Here is a 16,616-nt window from a genome sequence, read left to right as displayed (position 1 = left end):
TTCAGTGTCTAGTTTTGATTTTGCTTGTTTTTATTAGACAAAAACAAAACCAGATAGTAAACCATTTAGTGTAGTAAGCTTCCACTAACATTAAACTCATATCCAAATCTGTTAAGTGTACAGTTCTGTCTGATTGTGACACAAAACTAACTCTGTAGGCGCTCCATGCCATAATTACTAAAACTAAAACTGAAACTAATATATATAAAAATAAAATAGAAATGGCTTTGTGAAATAAAAACTAAACTAAAACTAAAAACACACGATGAAGGAAAACTAAAACTAAACTGAATTTCCAAGTAAGGTCAGAAAAAATATAGAAATAAAAACTAATATAAAAAGGCAAAACTATAATAACCTTGGTATACACACACCAACATTATATGTATATTCGATATTTCTTCTTCTTCTTCTTTCTTGAGCTTGGGTAAAATTCCCCTTGGTGACAAATAAAGCATGTCTATCTATCTTAAACCTTTAGTACTAGGGTGCTGTACCGTGTTAGCCATTATGAATGTAGAGAAAAGCCAAGCAAAATGAAGAAGGGGCCTGAGTTGCCTCGAAAGCTTGCATATTGTAATCTTTCTAGTTAGCCAATAAAAGGTGTCATTTTGCTTGGCTTTTCTCTATCTTAAACCTTTAAATAAACTTTTGTCTCGTAGCAAACGAGTGGCTTGACAGCTTGCCCGCTATTTCTCAATAGTCGGCTCACTTAACCGCAGTGTAAACAGCCTTCACAAATAAACTCAGGTGTTTCCATTGAAATGACACCAGGCTGACTGAATCTCTGATTTTAAGTCATGTGGACTCAGCTGATTTCTCCGCTAAAATGTGCTTTTCAAACCGAAGTAATTTTCTCTAGGCAAACTGTATTTTGTATTACTTAGTACGTGGACCTTAACCGTGGCCATGAGGCATCGGACAACACGCATGCCAATTCAATCCTATGCAAAACAGAAAATGACTTAGGATGTCTGTTTCAATTATAAAAATACAAAATCGAAAAATCGTATCATGTCTCCGTAGTCTGGTCCATCTTACAAAAACGCCCAATATAAAGTATTTTGTTTACAAAACTACGTAAATCTACGCGTATCCCTGGGTTACAATTGCACATTACTGACCTGTGGAATGGCGTCAAAATCCGAGAAAGCACCATTAAATGATAAAATCCACGCTACTGAAGACAGCAGTAAAAACATCACGTCGAAACAGTCATAAAATCTGAACTCTCTCACAAGAAATCACATGACGATGAATAATCGGGTTGACATCACGTCTTCCTTGCCTTCCACGTGATTATGCTGCAAACTCTGATAGGATATGAGGCCTCACTATGACCAGCAGAAACGAGTCACAGACTGCGAACTACAATAAGAAAGGTTAGGAGGCGTCAGTCTCTCTGCTTCACGTGATCGGAATACGACCTGTGATTAGCTATGAGGCGTTACTGTAATCAGCTGTGGACACAGTTTCCACGTGACCAGGCAGCGAAATCTGACAGGCTATGAGGCTTTATTGTGCAGATTTGACACATTCCCGCCTATTAGGGATGCTGCTTTGCGACTGGAGGAAAGCAACTTCGGGTAGGAGGTTTTAAAAATGTTTGTTTTGTAAAAAAAAGGGATTATTTCCATACACTATTTGTATGCAGCATGTTTGTTTTCATGGGAATATATTAATAAGCAAAAAAGCAAATCCTGTTTTACCTCACCTTTTTACTCGTGGTACAAAAGTTTGAGGGCGACGACGTTAACTTAGAATAGTACGTTTAAACTGAACGAGTACAAGTAAACGTACACGTTTATATTGAATTAGAAACAAGCCAACTATATACATGTAAAACATTGATGTTTTTAAAATGAATTGGGGGAAAAAAAGCCGACCGATGTTTTGTAAAGATACACGGATTACATTAGTTCCTTTTGTCCTTATTATTATTAGCCTGTGACCTCCAATTTGATTGGTAGGTTTGAAAACGGATTGATAAAATGTTTATTTGTTTGCCCTCAGTGGATTATATTGCACACCAGTAACTACAATAAAAATTATTTACAAAAATTGAAAGAGAAGTACACCCGACTACTGGAGTCTAATCTCAGAGGCCCCCAGTAGCTGCTGATTTTTGTTGCAGCCGCTGTTTAAATCAGGCATGTCAAAGTCACTACCATTGGTGGGGCGCTTCGACTGCCATATGTGCGTCAGCGGGCCGCACTGTAACAAATACTATTATACAAAGTTACTGTAGCTTTCTTTCCAATACTGAAAACTTTAAAAAACATAACGCTTAAAGTTTAAAATTTAAAGAAAAGCAATTTATTTCCATACAGTCTCCATACAACAGTATAGAATTAGAGTCTTAGCCTCTTAGCTAGGTCCTTATTATATTATATTCATTGCTTATATAGGAGCCTTACAGTGTGAGATTTATTTCTTTTGTCCCGACACTTGGCATCTCTTGTTAGTAACCAGCTCGTCAATAGCAGGCTTGAAATCTTGTGCAGCTGCAACTTTTATGAGGGATGAAAGGTGCTCAATGGTAAGTCTTGAGCGATGTGGGGTTTTGGTAGCTTTCATTAACGAAAACAATTGCTCACAAAGGTAAGTACTTCAGAACATTGACAGTACTCTCGATGCCAACTTATGGATCTGCACATACGAGGGTGGCAGGTAAGCATACAAGACTGGCACACCAACTTCGTTGTATTTTGCCTTCAGAATAGAATCTGACTGCACTTCAATCAATTCCATTTGGATATTCTCAGGCGCATTCTCAACATTGTAAGAGAACAGTGCAATGCCCTGTTTGTGTGAACTGAAATCACGAAAATGCTCACTGAATTCATTGCTCAGTAATTCAAGTTGGAAAACAAATCCTCCAAAAATCAAATTTTACTTTACTAAGTTTACTTCAAAGTTTATATTGTAAAATAAGCCGATATGCAAAAAGTCACCTGACCTACAATAATTTTACAAACTCAAAATCACAAAAATATGTTAATAAACAACGCACCAACTTCTCGCGTCCACTTCAGATCTTCAGCTGTAGTCTGCACTAACTGTTCGTTACAATACTAGCACAAAATTACATGAAACTAGAGCAAAAAAATTTGAAAATGTGTGGGCTATTACAACTCGTGATGGTCAGTTCTGCCCAGTGGCCATCTCAGCAGCCCAGTCAGTAGTGTAGCCCTAGCAGGGGAGGCTCTACGCTCGTGGCGGCCCTGGGTAGAGTAAGAATCGGTGGCCCCTTCGCCCGCCAATGTCAATACGGTATCTTATGCACGGTGGATGGCCACATCCGTTGCGAACACTGCCGCCTCGTGCTCCTGACACGCTTCTATATACGCGTGTCCGTAACTTGAAAACCAAGTGGCGGCCCATGATATTCTCATTACGGCAGAACATTATAATACTACATATAGCTTACTGCTCCGACTCTAGCGACATTTATAAATACAGCGTACTAATTAACAAGAAACACAATGTTTTTCGGCCACATTGCTGTCAGCTGTGTCGTTATTTTCTCTTTCTATATTTTTATATTCAATATATATTGGCGTGGCGGCCCCTCGGATTTGGCGGCACTGTGCAGGTGCACAGTTTGCACATGCCTAAGGCCGCCCCTGCTGCCCGCTGCTGCAGCCTAGCACTTCAGTTGTGACACTGCGGCTCATTAACTTTGGTCAAGGCTCGTGGCTATATTAACAGATGACGTTTCCGGTACAGTAATGCCATGGGAAAACGCGCTTTTGTCAGAAGGCATAAGTAAGAAAAGTCAATAAGTAACACCGAAGATGCAGAATGATTCAATCACTAATGATAGTAATCATTTTGTACAAGTTCAGTGCTAACTAGGATCTGTCATGCGGGGGCCGTGTGTTTGACATGCCTGGTCTAAATCACTGACCAGTTTCTCCTGCTAAATGAGCAGACTCCTTTTTTTACTTAAGTAAAATTGACTTCATTTTTAAAATTCTAAATTCTTCATTGTTTCTCCTTTCCTTTACTACTGGTCACACAACAACTAACAGATGACCAGCTAACTTAGGGAGATTCTTTGGAAGCCACATTTTTCACTCCAGCAATTTTTTAAATTAGAAGCTAGTCCTTGTTAATGAAACATTTATTTATTTTGGTGCTTTTTTTAATTTAACAGATTAATGCAGCGGTATAGCGGGTTGGATGATGGATGGATGGTCCCCAACCTGTCGTGACCGGTTAGGGGGTACGCGAAAATAATATTGGTAATGGTAGAAAACACCAAAAAAAGAGTTAAAACAAAAAACACAAAAACAAAGTTATAGAGTTTACAAAGAGAGACATGTGAAAGTTGTCACTAGACCCGCCCACCACTAGTCATATCGTGGGATTGCGAATATGTCCTCCCCCTCTTCGCCAAAACTGTCACTATGATTGAAAGCGGTCCATCATTTTAGTGTTTGATTGGGCTTTAAGTGAGTAACGTGTATTAACAGGCCGAGATTGTTTCCTTTTTTATGAGTGCTTAATTTGAAGTGTTTAGCTGTTATTTATTGTTTTGAGTGACTTTCTATTGATATTGTTTTGTGCCCCAAAATGGATAAGTGGTTGAAAACTGAAACTCGTAAGAGAGCTGAAGTTAGCATTGAAATTCAACCTGCTGAATCGGCAGCTGCAAGTACTTTGAAGCAGTCTGATGATTTACATGCGCAAGATGACCAGGATGCAGCAACTGATAGGCCTGGGGGGTATTTTTCGTACGTGGATTACTTGCTTAGCCGGATGTAATTGTTGACAATTTGGCCTGATCCTGGATCTGTCGGTTTTTTGAAACTCTTGCTGGAAGTGTTGTCATAGCAACACATCCAAATCCGCAAACCTGCTTGGAGCAGGTTTGTTCTACGTAAACAAGGATTAGTTTACACACGTGATCAGTGACGGTGCCTGGAAGTCTTCCAGTCAGGGCTTCGCCGTTCATGAATGAGCGACCAATTGATATCGGTGCGCAAATTATACGAAGAGAATTTCATATAAAGAGGGTTTCGCGCGATCGGCAAGTTCCTTTATTGCCCCCGGAGGAAATTCTGTACGAAAGATACCGCTTTAGCCGAGGGGGAATATTGTACCTCAAAGATTTATTAGCTCCGTATATTCGAAGTCAAACTCGGCGAAGTCGGGCTCTCACAACCACACAGACAGTAGGCGTTGCATTGAGGTTTCTTGCAAGCGGCACTTTTTTATATACTGTAGGCGATGCGGAACATCTAACTAAAAGTGCAGTTTGCCAGGCAATTTGTAAAGTCTGTTTGGCTCTGAAACATTTCCTTCAGGTTTTCATAGTGCTTCCTGGACACCTGCATGTGCAGACAATAAAAGAGGCGTTTCATGCCATTGCAGGTAGGTAATACACAGGCTAAAACACCCACAGTTCCATAAAGAATCCCACAATCAGCCTAACATTCTCATTACCAGGATTTCCAAATGTGATTGGGGCACATGGAACCGATCAGAGTGGAGTTTGATCAAACATTATTTGGAAAATGTACCTCTCCTCCCGATGAATAATCAGACACAGTGTCTTCATCAAATATTTGACCTTCGTTAATATCTCGTTGGTCAGACACAGGTTCAAGGGATATGACATTCCCTGCAACTGACCCAACAAAAAAGACGGCTATATGGAACATACCTATAGCACACATGGAGGACAAATATGCAATGACCATCCTTTACCTTAAATGAAGTGACCACTGCTTCCTGCCACTGGTTCTGAGGAGGAGCTTCCCCCTGGAATGCCCTCAGAAACAGGGCGATGGGCATTTTGCTGGAGAGCCAACTCTTCTGCAGGGGTTAGGTCTGGACCGCGTGGACCTCCACCTGTTTTTTGCTTGTCTGCCTCCTTATTAGCTTTAAAATTAATGTTTTTTATATTATATATGATTCTTTGTCAACAATTCTTTAAATAGTTATATACCAATATTTACCAGTTTGAAGTATATTCTTGTACTTCACTTTAACCTGTTCCCATGTTCTCCTTGTGCTCACGTTTGATCTGGAATTATGACATATTAAATAATAATTAATCTGACACATAGGAAATGAAACGCTGCATTCAGTAAGTACAATGTTCACTACTTGGCGTTTAATTTTTTCGGCCACTTTTTGCCAGCCGTCTTTTCTGGTCTGGGCTGCTTTTGCAGTGTTACCCCTTGTGTATATTAAATCTTGAAATTCTTCGTGTCCTTCGAATAAAAGGTCTTGCGCCGCGTGTGTGAAAAAAAAATGCGCCCGTTCTTTCGTCATTTTGTTGCAGCCTATCAAAGACTTGCTGATCATGTTTTCTAGACTCAATATATATGGGCTTTTCACTCAGCGCGGGCGCGAGCATTCATCTCGTATGATTAGATCCAGCTACACTAATCTAATACACAAGTCGGTTTTTCAAACGCAGCTATCTGGATGAGTTTCACTGGCATTAACTCATCCAAGATGAGGCACCTGATCTCAGATGGTTTAAGCGACGTACGAAAAATACCCCCCTGTTCTTGCAAGAGATGTTGTTTTTATTTGTTTTGGTCTTATGTTAGGCTGCTATTATAACAAAGTGAAATAAATTGTAAAATGTAAAATCAAAAATGAAAGCCTGTAAATGTCATTATGTTAATTTGAGTCATTTGATTATTTAGCTAACCTAGGAAAATAAAAAAAATAAAACTTTTTTGAGGGATTGGGGGGGGGGGGGGGGGGGGGGGGGGGGGGAGTCTTAATGAAGAGAGAGGGTATTCATAAATGAAAAGCCTAATCAAGGGGTACGGGAGAGAATAAAGGCTGGGAACCGCTGGATTAATGGATGGCGTACATTTGTTTGTGTAGTACTTTCCATCACAGAGTATAATTCAAATTGCTTTACAAATGGTAGTAATTCTGCATTACAAATAGTAGAAAGTCAAAACAACGAAAAACAATAAACAGTTATACTAAGGAGCATATAGTCAGTGGGGAAAGGAAAAAAAACTGCAGTGGTGTCAAAACCTGTGGGGTTTCCGCAATCAAATGCCCACCCACACCCGGCTGGGCATTGTATCATATATGTAAGATACAAATCAAGAATAAAAGAGAGAGTCAGCCTGGTGCAGGTTCCATTAAGGAAAGGATCTTGAAGTTTTTCCTTTGCCCCCCACACCAAAGTCACAAAATTTCATCCCACCGGAGAACGAGAAGAGAAAACAAAAGACAATGTGATGAGTCGCAAAGTTAATAAAACAGCAGATAAAATGTGCAGTTTTTAAGATGTGATTTTAATACGTCTGCCATAATATATTTCTCTACTCTATGAACAGCAAACAAGGTAGAATTTGAGGATCTAATGTTAAGATTCGGAATGTCAGGGGACAGACATTCCAAGATATGTGAAGATGCAAGATTATTCCTCATAGGTGGCACAATGGTAGTGCTGCTGCTTTGCAGTAAGGAGACTGTGGAAGATTGTGAGTTTGCTTCCCGATTCCTCCCTGTGTGGATAGCGCTTTGAGTACTGAGAAAAGAGCTATATAAATGTAAGAGATAGATAGATAGATACTTTATTAATCCCAAGGGGAAATTCACATGAATTTAATGAATTATTATTAAGATTATTCAAAACTTTCTAAATAGTGAGCAGTATTTTAATATTGATTCAGAATGATACAGGCAGCCAGAGCAAAGTTGCTAATAGCGCTTCAATGTGGTCAAATGTCTTCTTTTTAGTTAGGATTCTTTCAGCTGTGTTCTGTACCAATTGTAATTGATTTAAATCTGATTTTGGCAGACTTGTTGGGAATTCACTGATGTAATTTAAACAGCTGAAGACAAAGGCATGGATCAGCTTTTTTGGACTGAACATGAGATATATTTCTTAAATGAAGAACATACTGTTTTGGTGACATTAATATACGATTTAAAATTAAGCCCTGACTGTGAAAGATTTTTTACCTTTGGTTTTCTACTTATTTCTAGTTTTTCTGTTTTTTTTGTTTTTTTTATATGCCCTCCTAATTATTATAAGAGGTTGTATAATGTGATTTAATTAAAAAAATATTTTGGAAGCACTGAACAACAACGAAATTGTAAAAAGATATCAATTTGACAGAGATGGAATACTATTCATAATAAAGCTTGATCTTGATACTTGATTGCCTCATTTACATAGAGAAGCCATGCCTTGTTATGTTACATGTAAAATGCAATGTTGTAATACTGATGATTTGGAAATGTCGGAATCAACCACACAGATTTATACTTTTCCCTACGCTCAAGGTTATGTTACGGCAAGCTGCATTCATTAAAGTTGGCATACCTGTAAAGACCATTGTCCCAAGTGTAAATTAGCAATTATATGTGAATCACAACATACATAATGGATGCAAATTGTATTGTACTAGCCAGAATATTACCATGAATATAGGAAGGTCTGGATGGGTGATTGACAGCAAAATGTCACACAGGTACTCTTGAGCTCTGCATTCCATTAACCCCTGGAGCATTTGTGGTACAGTTTCCAAGCCCAGGAAGGTTTAAGAAGTCAATCAGAGACTCCTAAGGCTTTAGATAAATAGGGGCTGGCAGAAGATAACATGGGGGGGGGTTATAGGGAGAGAGATGGCACAGGGCTCAGGATGATGATTGGGAATTATGGAAGAGTGAACGCAACATCAGAATTAGCAACAATAGCTGTGGCGAGTGTAAGTAACTGCTACTTTACAAGGTGTTTCCAATAGCCATAATAATGGAAGGTTGATTGTTATGAAAGTACGGCTGCAGATCATTCATTGCTATATTAAAGGTTAATTCTCATTCCATGTGTGTGTGTATCACAAACGCCTGAGACAAAGGCTTAGATACAAGTTCAGCACTGAGCAAGAGGATTTTATTGTGGTAACCCCTTACAGGGAAGAGTTTCCCACACCACAACCACAAGTCAAAGTAATAAGCACAGCAATACAGTGACTGCTTCTCTGTCATTTTCTGTCATCCTCTCTGTCTCACTCACTGCCTGCTCCACTCCACTCCGCAAGCTTTGTCCACCTCTTCCCCACTCTGGCTCCTGATTAAAGACAGGGAGTACTTCCAGTGTGGCCTGGGAGCACTTCTGGGTAGGGCTGAAGTCCAATTAAGTAGGACACGCTAGTCCCTTCTGCACCCCTTGGTGGCCCCCACGGACAAAAGGGTCTGGCTGCAGACCGTGCACTCTCAGCCACATGCATGCTCAGCCACAATAGGAAGTGCAACTGACGATCAAGCACCAACTTAGTTTTCGAGGCCAACGCGAACGTTAAGTTACGTTTTATTATTTCTTTTACCGAATTATATAGTTACGTTTTATTTTATTTCATGACATACACACATTATTGCAGTGTAAATGTTTTGGTCAAGTGCGTTAAGTAACTTCTTTCTTTAATGACTGGAGTGAGTTTGTTTTCAGTTATGGTGACTACTAGCCGGTTAGCTCACGTTATCTTACCGTTAAATACACACATGTCTACGACCTTAACATATCAGAAGCATATTTAAATTCGTGTGAATTAAAGTGATGTAAAAATGTTTATTAAAGCTTATTAATAAAACAAAGATGTGTTGTTTCTTTGTGCTTTTACAGATGCACCCCTCCATAAGATGTGAGGCTATTGTGCCACAGCAGTGCACGAATTGTTGCACTTTGTATCATTGTTCACTATGCCCTGCCCTACAGTCTATGAGGTTGGCAAGAATCCAACAGCATTTAGATGGACATTTAAAAAATGCAATCATTTTTGAAGGTAATGCAAGGTGGATTATTACAATATAACTAGGGTGAATGAATAATTAATGTGCAAAAATGCACTGAACTCTTGCATGTTAAAGCACAAAAAACCTGAAAACTTTAGCAAGACATGAGAAAAATATTATTTTAAAAATTTGGTAAGAGTCCCCCATGTAACAGAGTCTGTTTTCAGTCTACTTTAAGGCATTGTACAGACATGGAAAAAAATCACTTAAGGTGCTTGTAAATTTACTGGACACAGACCATGATATAGCCCACATAATAGCCACAATAGTCCCATTCTTTAGCATCTGAATGCTTTGTTTCAAGATTAATTTATTTACTGACTTGTTACCTTTTACTTGATCTTATTTCTAACAGATAAGAGAATATGTTGTTGCCATCTGCCATGTAGGTCTGAGGGTCACTACCATTGTCCGTTTTGCATGAAGACAATACTTAGAAGTAACAGTATGGAGTGTCATCTAAAAATATGCTCAAAATCTGCATCTGAGCCTTCCCACAGCCTACTTTTTCCAGCGCAAGAATCTTCCCACAACCTACCTGTTCCGGCACAAAAACCTTCCCATACCATACCGCTACCAGTACAAGAGCCCTCCCAAGCTAATGAGCTGGGTCCAGAAAACAGTTCTAAAACAAGAAATACAAGAAAGTGCCCTCATTGCTCATTAGATTTGCTCAAAAACAATTTGGACACACACATCTTAAGAAAACATACAGACATATCCCAGGATGTAACACTCATGTCTCATCTTCCCAGCATTTGTGTTGATGTATCTAATGGAGTGTCAGTAGTTCAACGAACTGGCCATGGTTTTTCTGTTCCGGTCCATGTACAAAGGAAGACAACAGGCAACATTCATCATGTTAAATGTGAACTGGAGGAATGCTGCCAATTCCACCTTTTTGCTCAGAGAAGTGGATTGCCTTTTAGTCAGTGTGAACATCTCGGCTCACTTGATTATTGCCAGGACACTGCTTTTGAAGATATCTTAAATTCCATTGTTCTAGATGAAATGGTGGCCCTTAAAGTTTTTGGGAATGAAAAGAAGGCAGTTTGCCTAAAACGGCAAAAAACAGCATGAGCAGCTTGTGTCCCATTTTCTGTTCTGGTGGAATTTGGTGGCTCCAATAAGCAGATTACGCTATCCATACATGAGCCTACAATACATTATTATAGCCGTCTCGGTAGAGTCATGGTCTGCTATAATTCGACTGATGGCACATCCTGTACTCACAAAAACATTGGTAAATGGCACTTGTTTCAAATTAATAGAGACTTTTTCAAGACTGGACCATCTAAATCAGCAGATGCACAAACAATGCAAGTGGGTATTTATGTGCCCAACATTGTCAACTTATCTGCCTAATTCATATCTTTTTGAAAGCTGGCAAAAATGCAGATATCCAACCCAGCAAAACTCAATTCAGGGAGATAACCACTATGGTACTTGTATAACACATTAGAAAATTGAAAACTCCTTTGTGATAAAAAGATCATAATGGACGGTAGCATAAATAAAAGTTATGAGATGTAGCCACAAATTATATGAATCCAAATTGGACCCTAAGGTGTCTTTGCCCCATGTACAGAAAAATCATGTAGGTTTACTTAGCACAAAGAGAGGCCAATCAGAATGCCCCCTCAGTCTCATACAGACTCTTGCCCACAAAAACCACCTATTTGCGATATTCTGTGTTGTCTCAGGGAGTCATGACGCTTATATCAGAATGCAGTGGACATCTGGAAGTACAGAAAATGTGGGATGTCTGCACGTAATCCAAGGTGGTCCAGTTATTTTTTTCCCAGAGAGGTAGTACTGTCCTGAAACCACCACATAGCCAGATAACTGTAACTAAGTGTTATGTTTTGCAGGCACAGGATGAATGTGAGGATGCATCAATACCGCCAGACGTACAAGTAAACTTTTTTATCAGTTTTTTATATATCAATAATAATTGCATAAAACACATAAATACACCACATTTTTATTCCTGTCTAAGGTATCTGTCCTTGCACACGCAAAAACAGCCAGTCAGTGGTGCAGTGACAGCCAACACCAATTCATTGGTCTGATCCAGTTGCCCCAGATACTGACTATGACAGAGGAAGATGCTGGGAAGGCTCTGCAGGAGTACGAAGCAATGAATGCAGAGGAAGATTCACTAGTTAATAGAGATGATGTTCTGGCTCCATTTTGTTTTGGGTTTAGCCATGTGCAAGACATGCACAGATTTTTAGATGAAATGGTGAATTGCAGGAAGTTCACTATGTACTGCTGCCTCCTTAACTAAATTAATGTTTTTTATTGGTTTGTGTTTTGTTGTTGGGGTTTTTTTTTTGAAGGGGGAAGGGGGGGGGCTTATGTATAAATAAATATATAAACATTTGATTACTGATGTGTCCAATGTCCTTTTCCCTCCACCATTTATTAATCACAGTTTGGTACCTCATGACATGTAAAGTATAGTACGTATTACAGTTCTGATATATAAGATTATTAACAACACAGAATTGTTCTATTTGTTTTATTTTCATTTTACTCTTTATTCACACGTAAATACTGTATACATTAAATTTAAATGATGTTAGCAAGTTATGATGGTTGCATAATTGTTTTTTCCTTGGGATAACAGCGGGAACACTAAACTAGCATGCTCTAAACATCAGCGCTCTCGCTACGCTACCACGGCCATGCTGCTAGTAATCACAATAACAGGCAAGCATTTACCTTGGTTAACTTGATCTGTTAAAATGGTAAACATGTTAATAAACCAACACAGGCCAGCAAAACAACGTGAATATGCACAAGTTAACATGATTAAGAATATTCCATATCGTTCATAAATGGTAAGACTATAACTAGCAAACGTACCAACTTAGCAATCAGGAAACGACTCCCCTGTTGCACTTCCTATTGTGGCTGAGCGTGCATCTGACGTCAGTGGCTGAGCGTGCATGTGGCTGAGAGTGCACGTTCTGCAGCCAGACCCTTCTCCCCATGGAACACAACAGGACTGAGGCAATGAACTACAAGTCCCAGTATGCTCTGTGGGAATCCATGATGGCACCCTAACCCAGGGGAGCTGCCACCTAGTGGCTCTGGGTAGGCAACGCCCTGAGTAAGGTGCCTTCCCCTGTATTTCGATGCTGTGGGCATCCCTGCCAGGCAAGGTTCCCAAGTGGATCCACTCACAGTGTCTTGGTCTTTCCATCTCTTTGCTCATTACAGTATTATGTAGCAACAATTACAAGCAGCTTAGCGCAAAATCCTACCCTATTCATTTTTTTTATTCTTTAAATATTAATATCTTTGTGGTGAAACCTTAGCATTAGTATCAGAAAACTACAAAGCGTCATCATGATTTCCAAAGAAACTATAAAACGTCATCATGAGTATCACTTTGTGGCTCAGGGTGCCATATAATCGTGACATCACTGATTCTCAATTGTGAATTTTTACTGATAGCTAGGTGTAAGCATAGGATGCTCCAAAGATTCTTATCATGTCCTACTCTGAAGTTGGACAAATTCTTACCCTAATCATACTTTTAGTGTAATTCCTAATAGTAATTCTGAGATGCTTACTAAATATGGGTCCTCATTTCTAATCCTGTCCATCTTCGTCACCCCCAATGCAAATCTTAGCATCTTTAACTGTGCCACCTCCAGCTCTGTCTCCTGCTTTCTGGTCAGTGCCACCGTCTCCAACCCATATAACATAGCTGGTCTCACTACCGTCCTGTAGACCTTCCCTTTCACTCTTGCTGATATCCGTCTGTCACAAATCACTCCTGACACTCTTCTCTAGTTACTCCATCCTGCCTGCACTCTCTTTTTCGCATCTCTTCCATATATTATTTAAAGTATATTTAAAGTATTCAATAAAGTTGATTTAATAGATTAGATTAATTTTACTAATCTAATAAAAATACAATCTGTCATTTTTCTTTCCTTTTTATAGCTTGTGGGCTTAGGGATGGCACAGAACCTGAAAGCACTCAGAACATTTCTGATGTTTTAGTGACATTCATCAGTCACATGGTAATGGAAATTGATAGAAGCTTCAAAATACTGTGTTGGCAACAGTGTGTTTTACAAAAGTGATATGACGTTCCTGCGGTGGGTTGGCACCCTGCCCGGGATTGGTTCCTGCCTTGTGCCCTGTGTTGGCTGGGATTGGCTCCAGCAGACCCCCCGTGACCCTGTGTTCGGCTTCAGCGGGTTGGAAAATGGATGGATATGACGTTCAATACTTTGGTGTTAAATGTCCCATCTCTACCAAATGACTGCCAATTCAATGACCAGCTCTTACTCCCTCAATGAGTCATTTTAACTGCTCTGTCACAGTGCAGCTTCAAGCCATATCTGACCAGAAATAAGTGCAGCAGGGAATGGAAGCAGCGCTTTCTCACAGCATTGTGCCCTGTGTCTGCTTTCTTAAGTATCTCAAGAGTTAATCTGAATTTTCATAATCAAGGCCTCAGAATGTCTGACTTTCATATATGAAGGGGGAGTTCAGCTATCAAAGGGAATGTAATGATTTACAGAATTCAAGTCCAGCCGTAACTGGGGTCACTTCACCATTTGTAGTAAAAAATGAAGTCTGGTGGCAATGGAACACATGAGGGCAAGTGTCAGTGGAACAGGACAAGTAACATGTCCCCATCTCCTCCATTACTACCACATGGAGCTATCCAGGACTCTTTACTCTGAGCATCCGCTAACCGCTTACAAAGTTGTCATTTGCCATTTGGAGAAAAAGGATTTGGATTCAAATGCACAAAAATGAATTTATTGGTGAGCTAATTCCTATGTTATCACTTATTTTGAAAATAAAACCTTTTCTCTAAAATACATATATTAAAATGTGTATGATGTGGATATAAATGTTGCTTTTCATTATATATACATATTTTCTAAGAAGAGGATCAAACGGCAGGAGCATTTGCACTATCAGGATAGCACAGAATAGGGAAGAGTCCTGGAAAAGATGTCCAAGATAGAAAGAAATAGAGAACCTGGATGAGGTCGTGTGAGAGTGTACAGGCCACTGAGAAGCAGTATGCCATTTATATGTCCCGACAGGCAAGGGGTGTCCGTACAAGGCAGAGAGAAATGCAGCATTGGTGGAATCGCCTAACATTCACCTGGTGTGGCCAATGGTGTTGGGGTCCCAGTCTCTTTAGAGAGATGCCATGTCTAAAAAGGTGGTAGCATATAGCTACCAACTGTTGAAGCTTGAGAATAAGTTGCCCCTTCAAGCTGGCATAAAGCTAGTATTCTTCAACCTAATTGCCACATGATCCTTTACTTGGAGTAGAGGAATCATGACGATTGTATTAGAGGATGAGCAGCAAAGAAGGTGCTTTGAAGACCCAGGCCTTTAAGTACAACTGGAGTCGCAGGGGTGTAAGAATATAGAGCAGGATTCACTCTGAGTCTGAAATTTGTCAGCTGCATTAGAAGAGTCAGGCCAAGAGTGGAGTTGGTGCCATGTAGTTTCTCTGTACATGGGTACAATTTGAGACCCTCTGTGTTTTGGTGGACTACTAAAGATAGCTATTACCAAATGTTTTGTCGTACTTTTTGTCTTTTTACGCATGGCTAACATTGGCACTACCATTGTGTGTTGTCATCAATATAAGGCACTTTCCCACTCCTGGAACTTTTTTTTCAGGAACCATTGACTTCCTGTACAATGTAGGCTCTGTGCCACTTGGTGTCTCTGACCTACTTTTGTGTGTTGCAGTCCCACCGTTCAACTAGAACTATAACCTTTATTTGAAATATAAACGCTTTCCCACCTTTGTTGTCATGGGTAATTCAGTCTTCTCCTTAATAATTTCTTCCATTAATTTACCTGAGATACATGTTAAGCTTACTGGCCTATAAGTTACTTGGATCTGCCCGATCACCTTTTTATTTTACTGTTTTTATATTTTTCTGTTATATAAATCAGGTACTGTGTAATATTGTAATCATGCTGGGTGTCTGATCTATCTATCTATCTATCTATCTATCTATCTATCTATCTATCTATCTATCTATCTATCTATCTATCTATCTATCTATCTATCTATCTATCTATCTATCTATCTATGTGTTAGCCTACTTTGTTGAATGTATTAGAGGATTTTTCACATCCATGCAAATCACAAGGTCCAACTGTAATTCCAAGACACTTCATAAATACGAGCACTGATCTCACTCCAATTGACAGTTTGTAGTTGGACTTGAAAAAGGCTGCCCACTTGTGATCAACATGCATAAGCTGCTTTTCAAAGAACAAAAGGGGAAAATGGAAGAGCTGATAGAGACATCTGTGTAGACCGGACATTTCCAACGTGGGGCGCAATTTTTTTTTTTTTAGGGGGGCAAATCAAGAATTTAGGTACGTTAAACAATTTATAAAATGAAAAAAACAGAAATTCACTGTTAAAAATGATAGAAAAAATATTAAATAATTTTTATTTTTTACAGAGACATTTATATATTTATATAAACATAGAAGGGATGGTGAAGAACTCTTTAATTTATGATTTTACAACTGGCTTGGGTTTTTCTACTTAGAAATCTTTTTTACCATTAAAATGATATGAATTGCAACAATGATTACAAAATTTTGCAATATAACAAAAATATAAAATGATTAAAATATTACAGAAAAAGCTGTCATTAAAGTTATTTTATATTTATGAATATCCATCCATCTATTATCCATCCCGCCACAGCCCAACACAGGGCCACGGGAATCTGCCAGAGCCAATCTCAGCTAACACAGGGCGCAAGGCAGGAAACAAACCCTGGGCAGGGCGCCAGCCCACCGCAGGG

General features: G+C 39.3%; 2 protein-coding genes across 2 annotated transcripts in view; one reads left to right on the top strand and one right to left on the bottom strand.

Annotated features, from left to right (window-relative positions):
• atraid (all-trans retinoic acid-induced differentiation factor) overlaps positions 1-1,283 on the bottom strand; it is a 29,822-nt gene extending 28,539 nt beyond the window's left edge. The window contains exon 1 of the mRNA XM_028796360.2: positions 1,125-1,283. Within this exon, the coding sequence (XP_028652193.1) occupies positions 1,125-1,202 (78 nt within the window). The 5' untranslated portion in view covers positions 1,203-1,283. The remainder of the gene's footprint in view (positions 1-1,124) is intronic.
• inka2 (inka box actin regulator 2) overlaps positions 1-16,616 on the top strand; it is a 361,375-nt gene that overhangs the window by 154,618 nt on the left and 190,141 nt on the right. The gene's annotated exons all lie outside the window — the stretch shown is intronic.

Source organism: Erpetoichthys calabaricus, chromosome 3, assembly GCF_900747795.2.
Source record: "Erpetoichthys calabaricus chromosome 3, fErpCal1.3, whole genome shotgun sequence".
NCBI classification, from domain to species: Eukaryota; Metazoa; Chordata; class Cladistia; order Polypteriformes; family Polypteridae; genus Erpetoichthys; species Erpetoichthys calabaricus.
The sequence above is the reverse complement of the archived record's forward strand: the minus strand, read 5'-3'. Positions and strand labels throughout refer to the sequence as shown.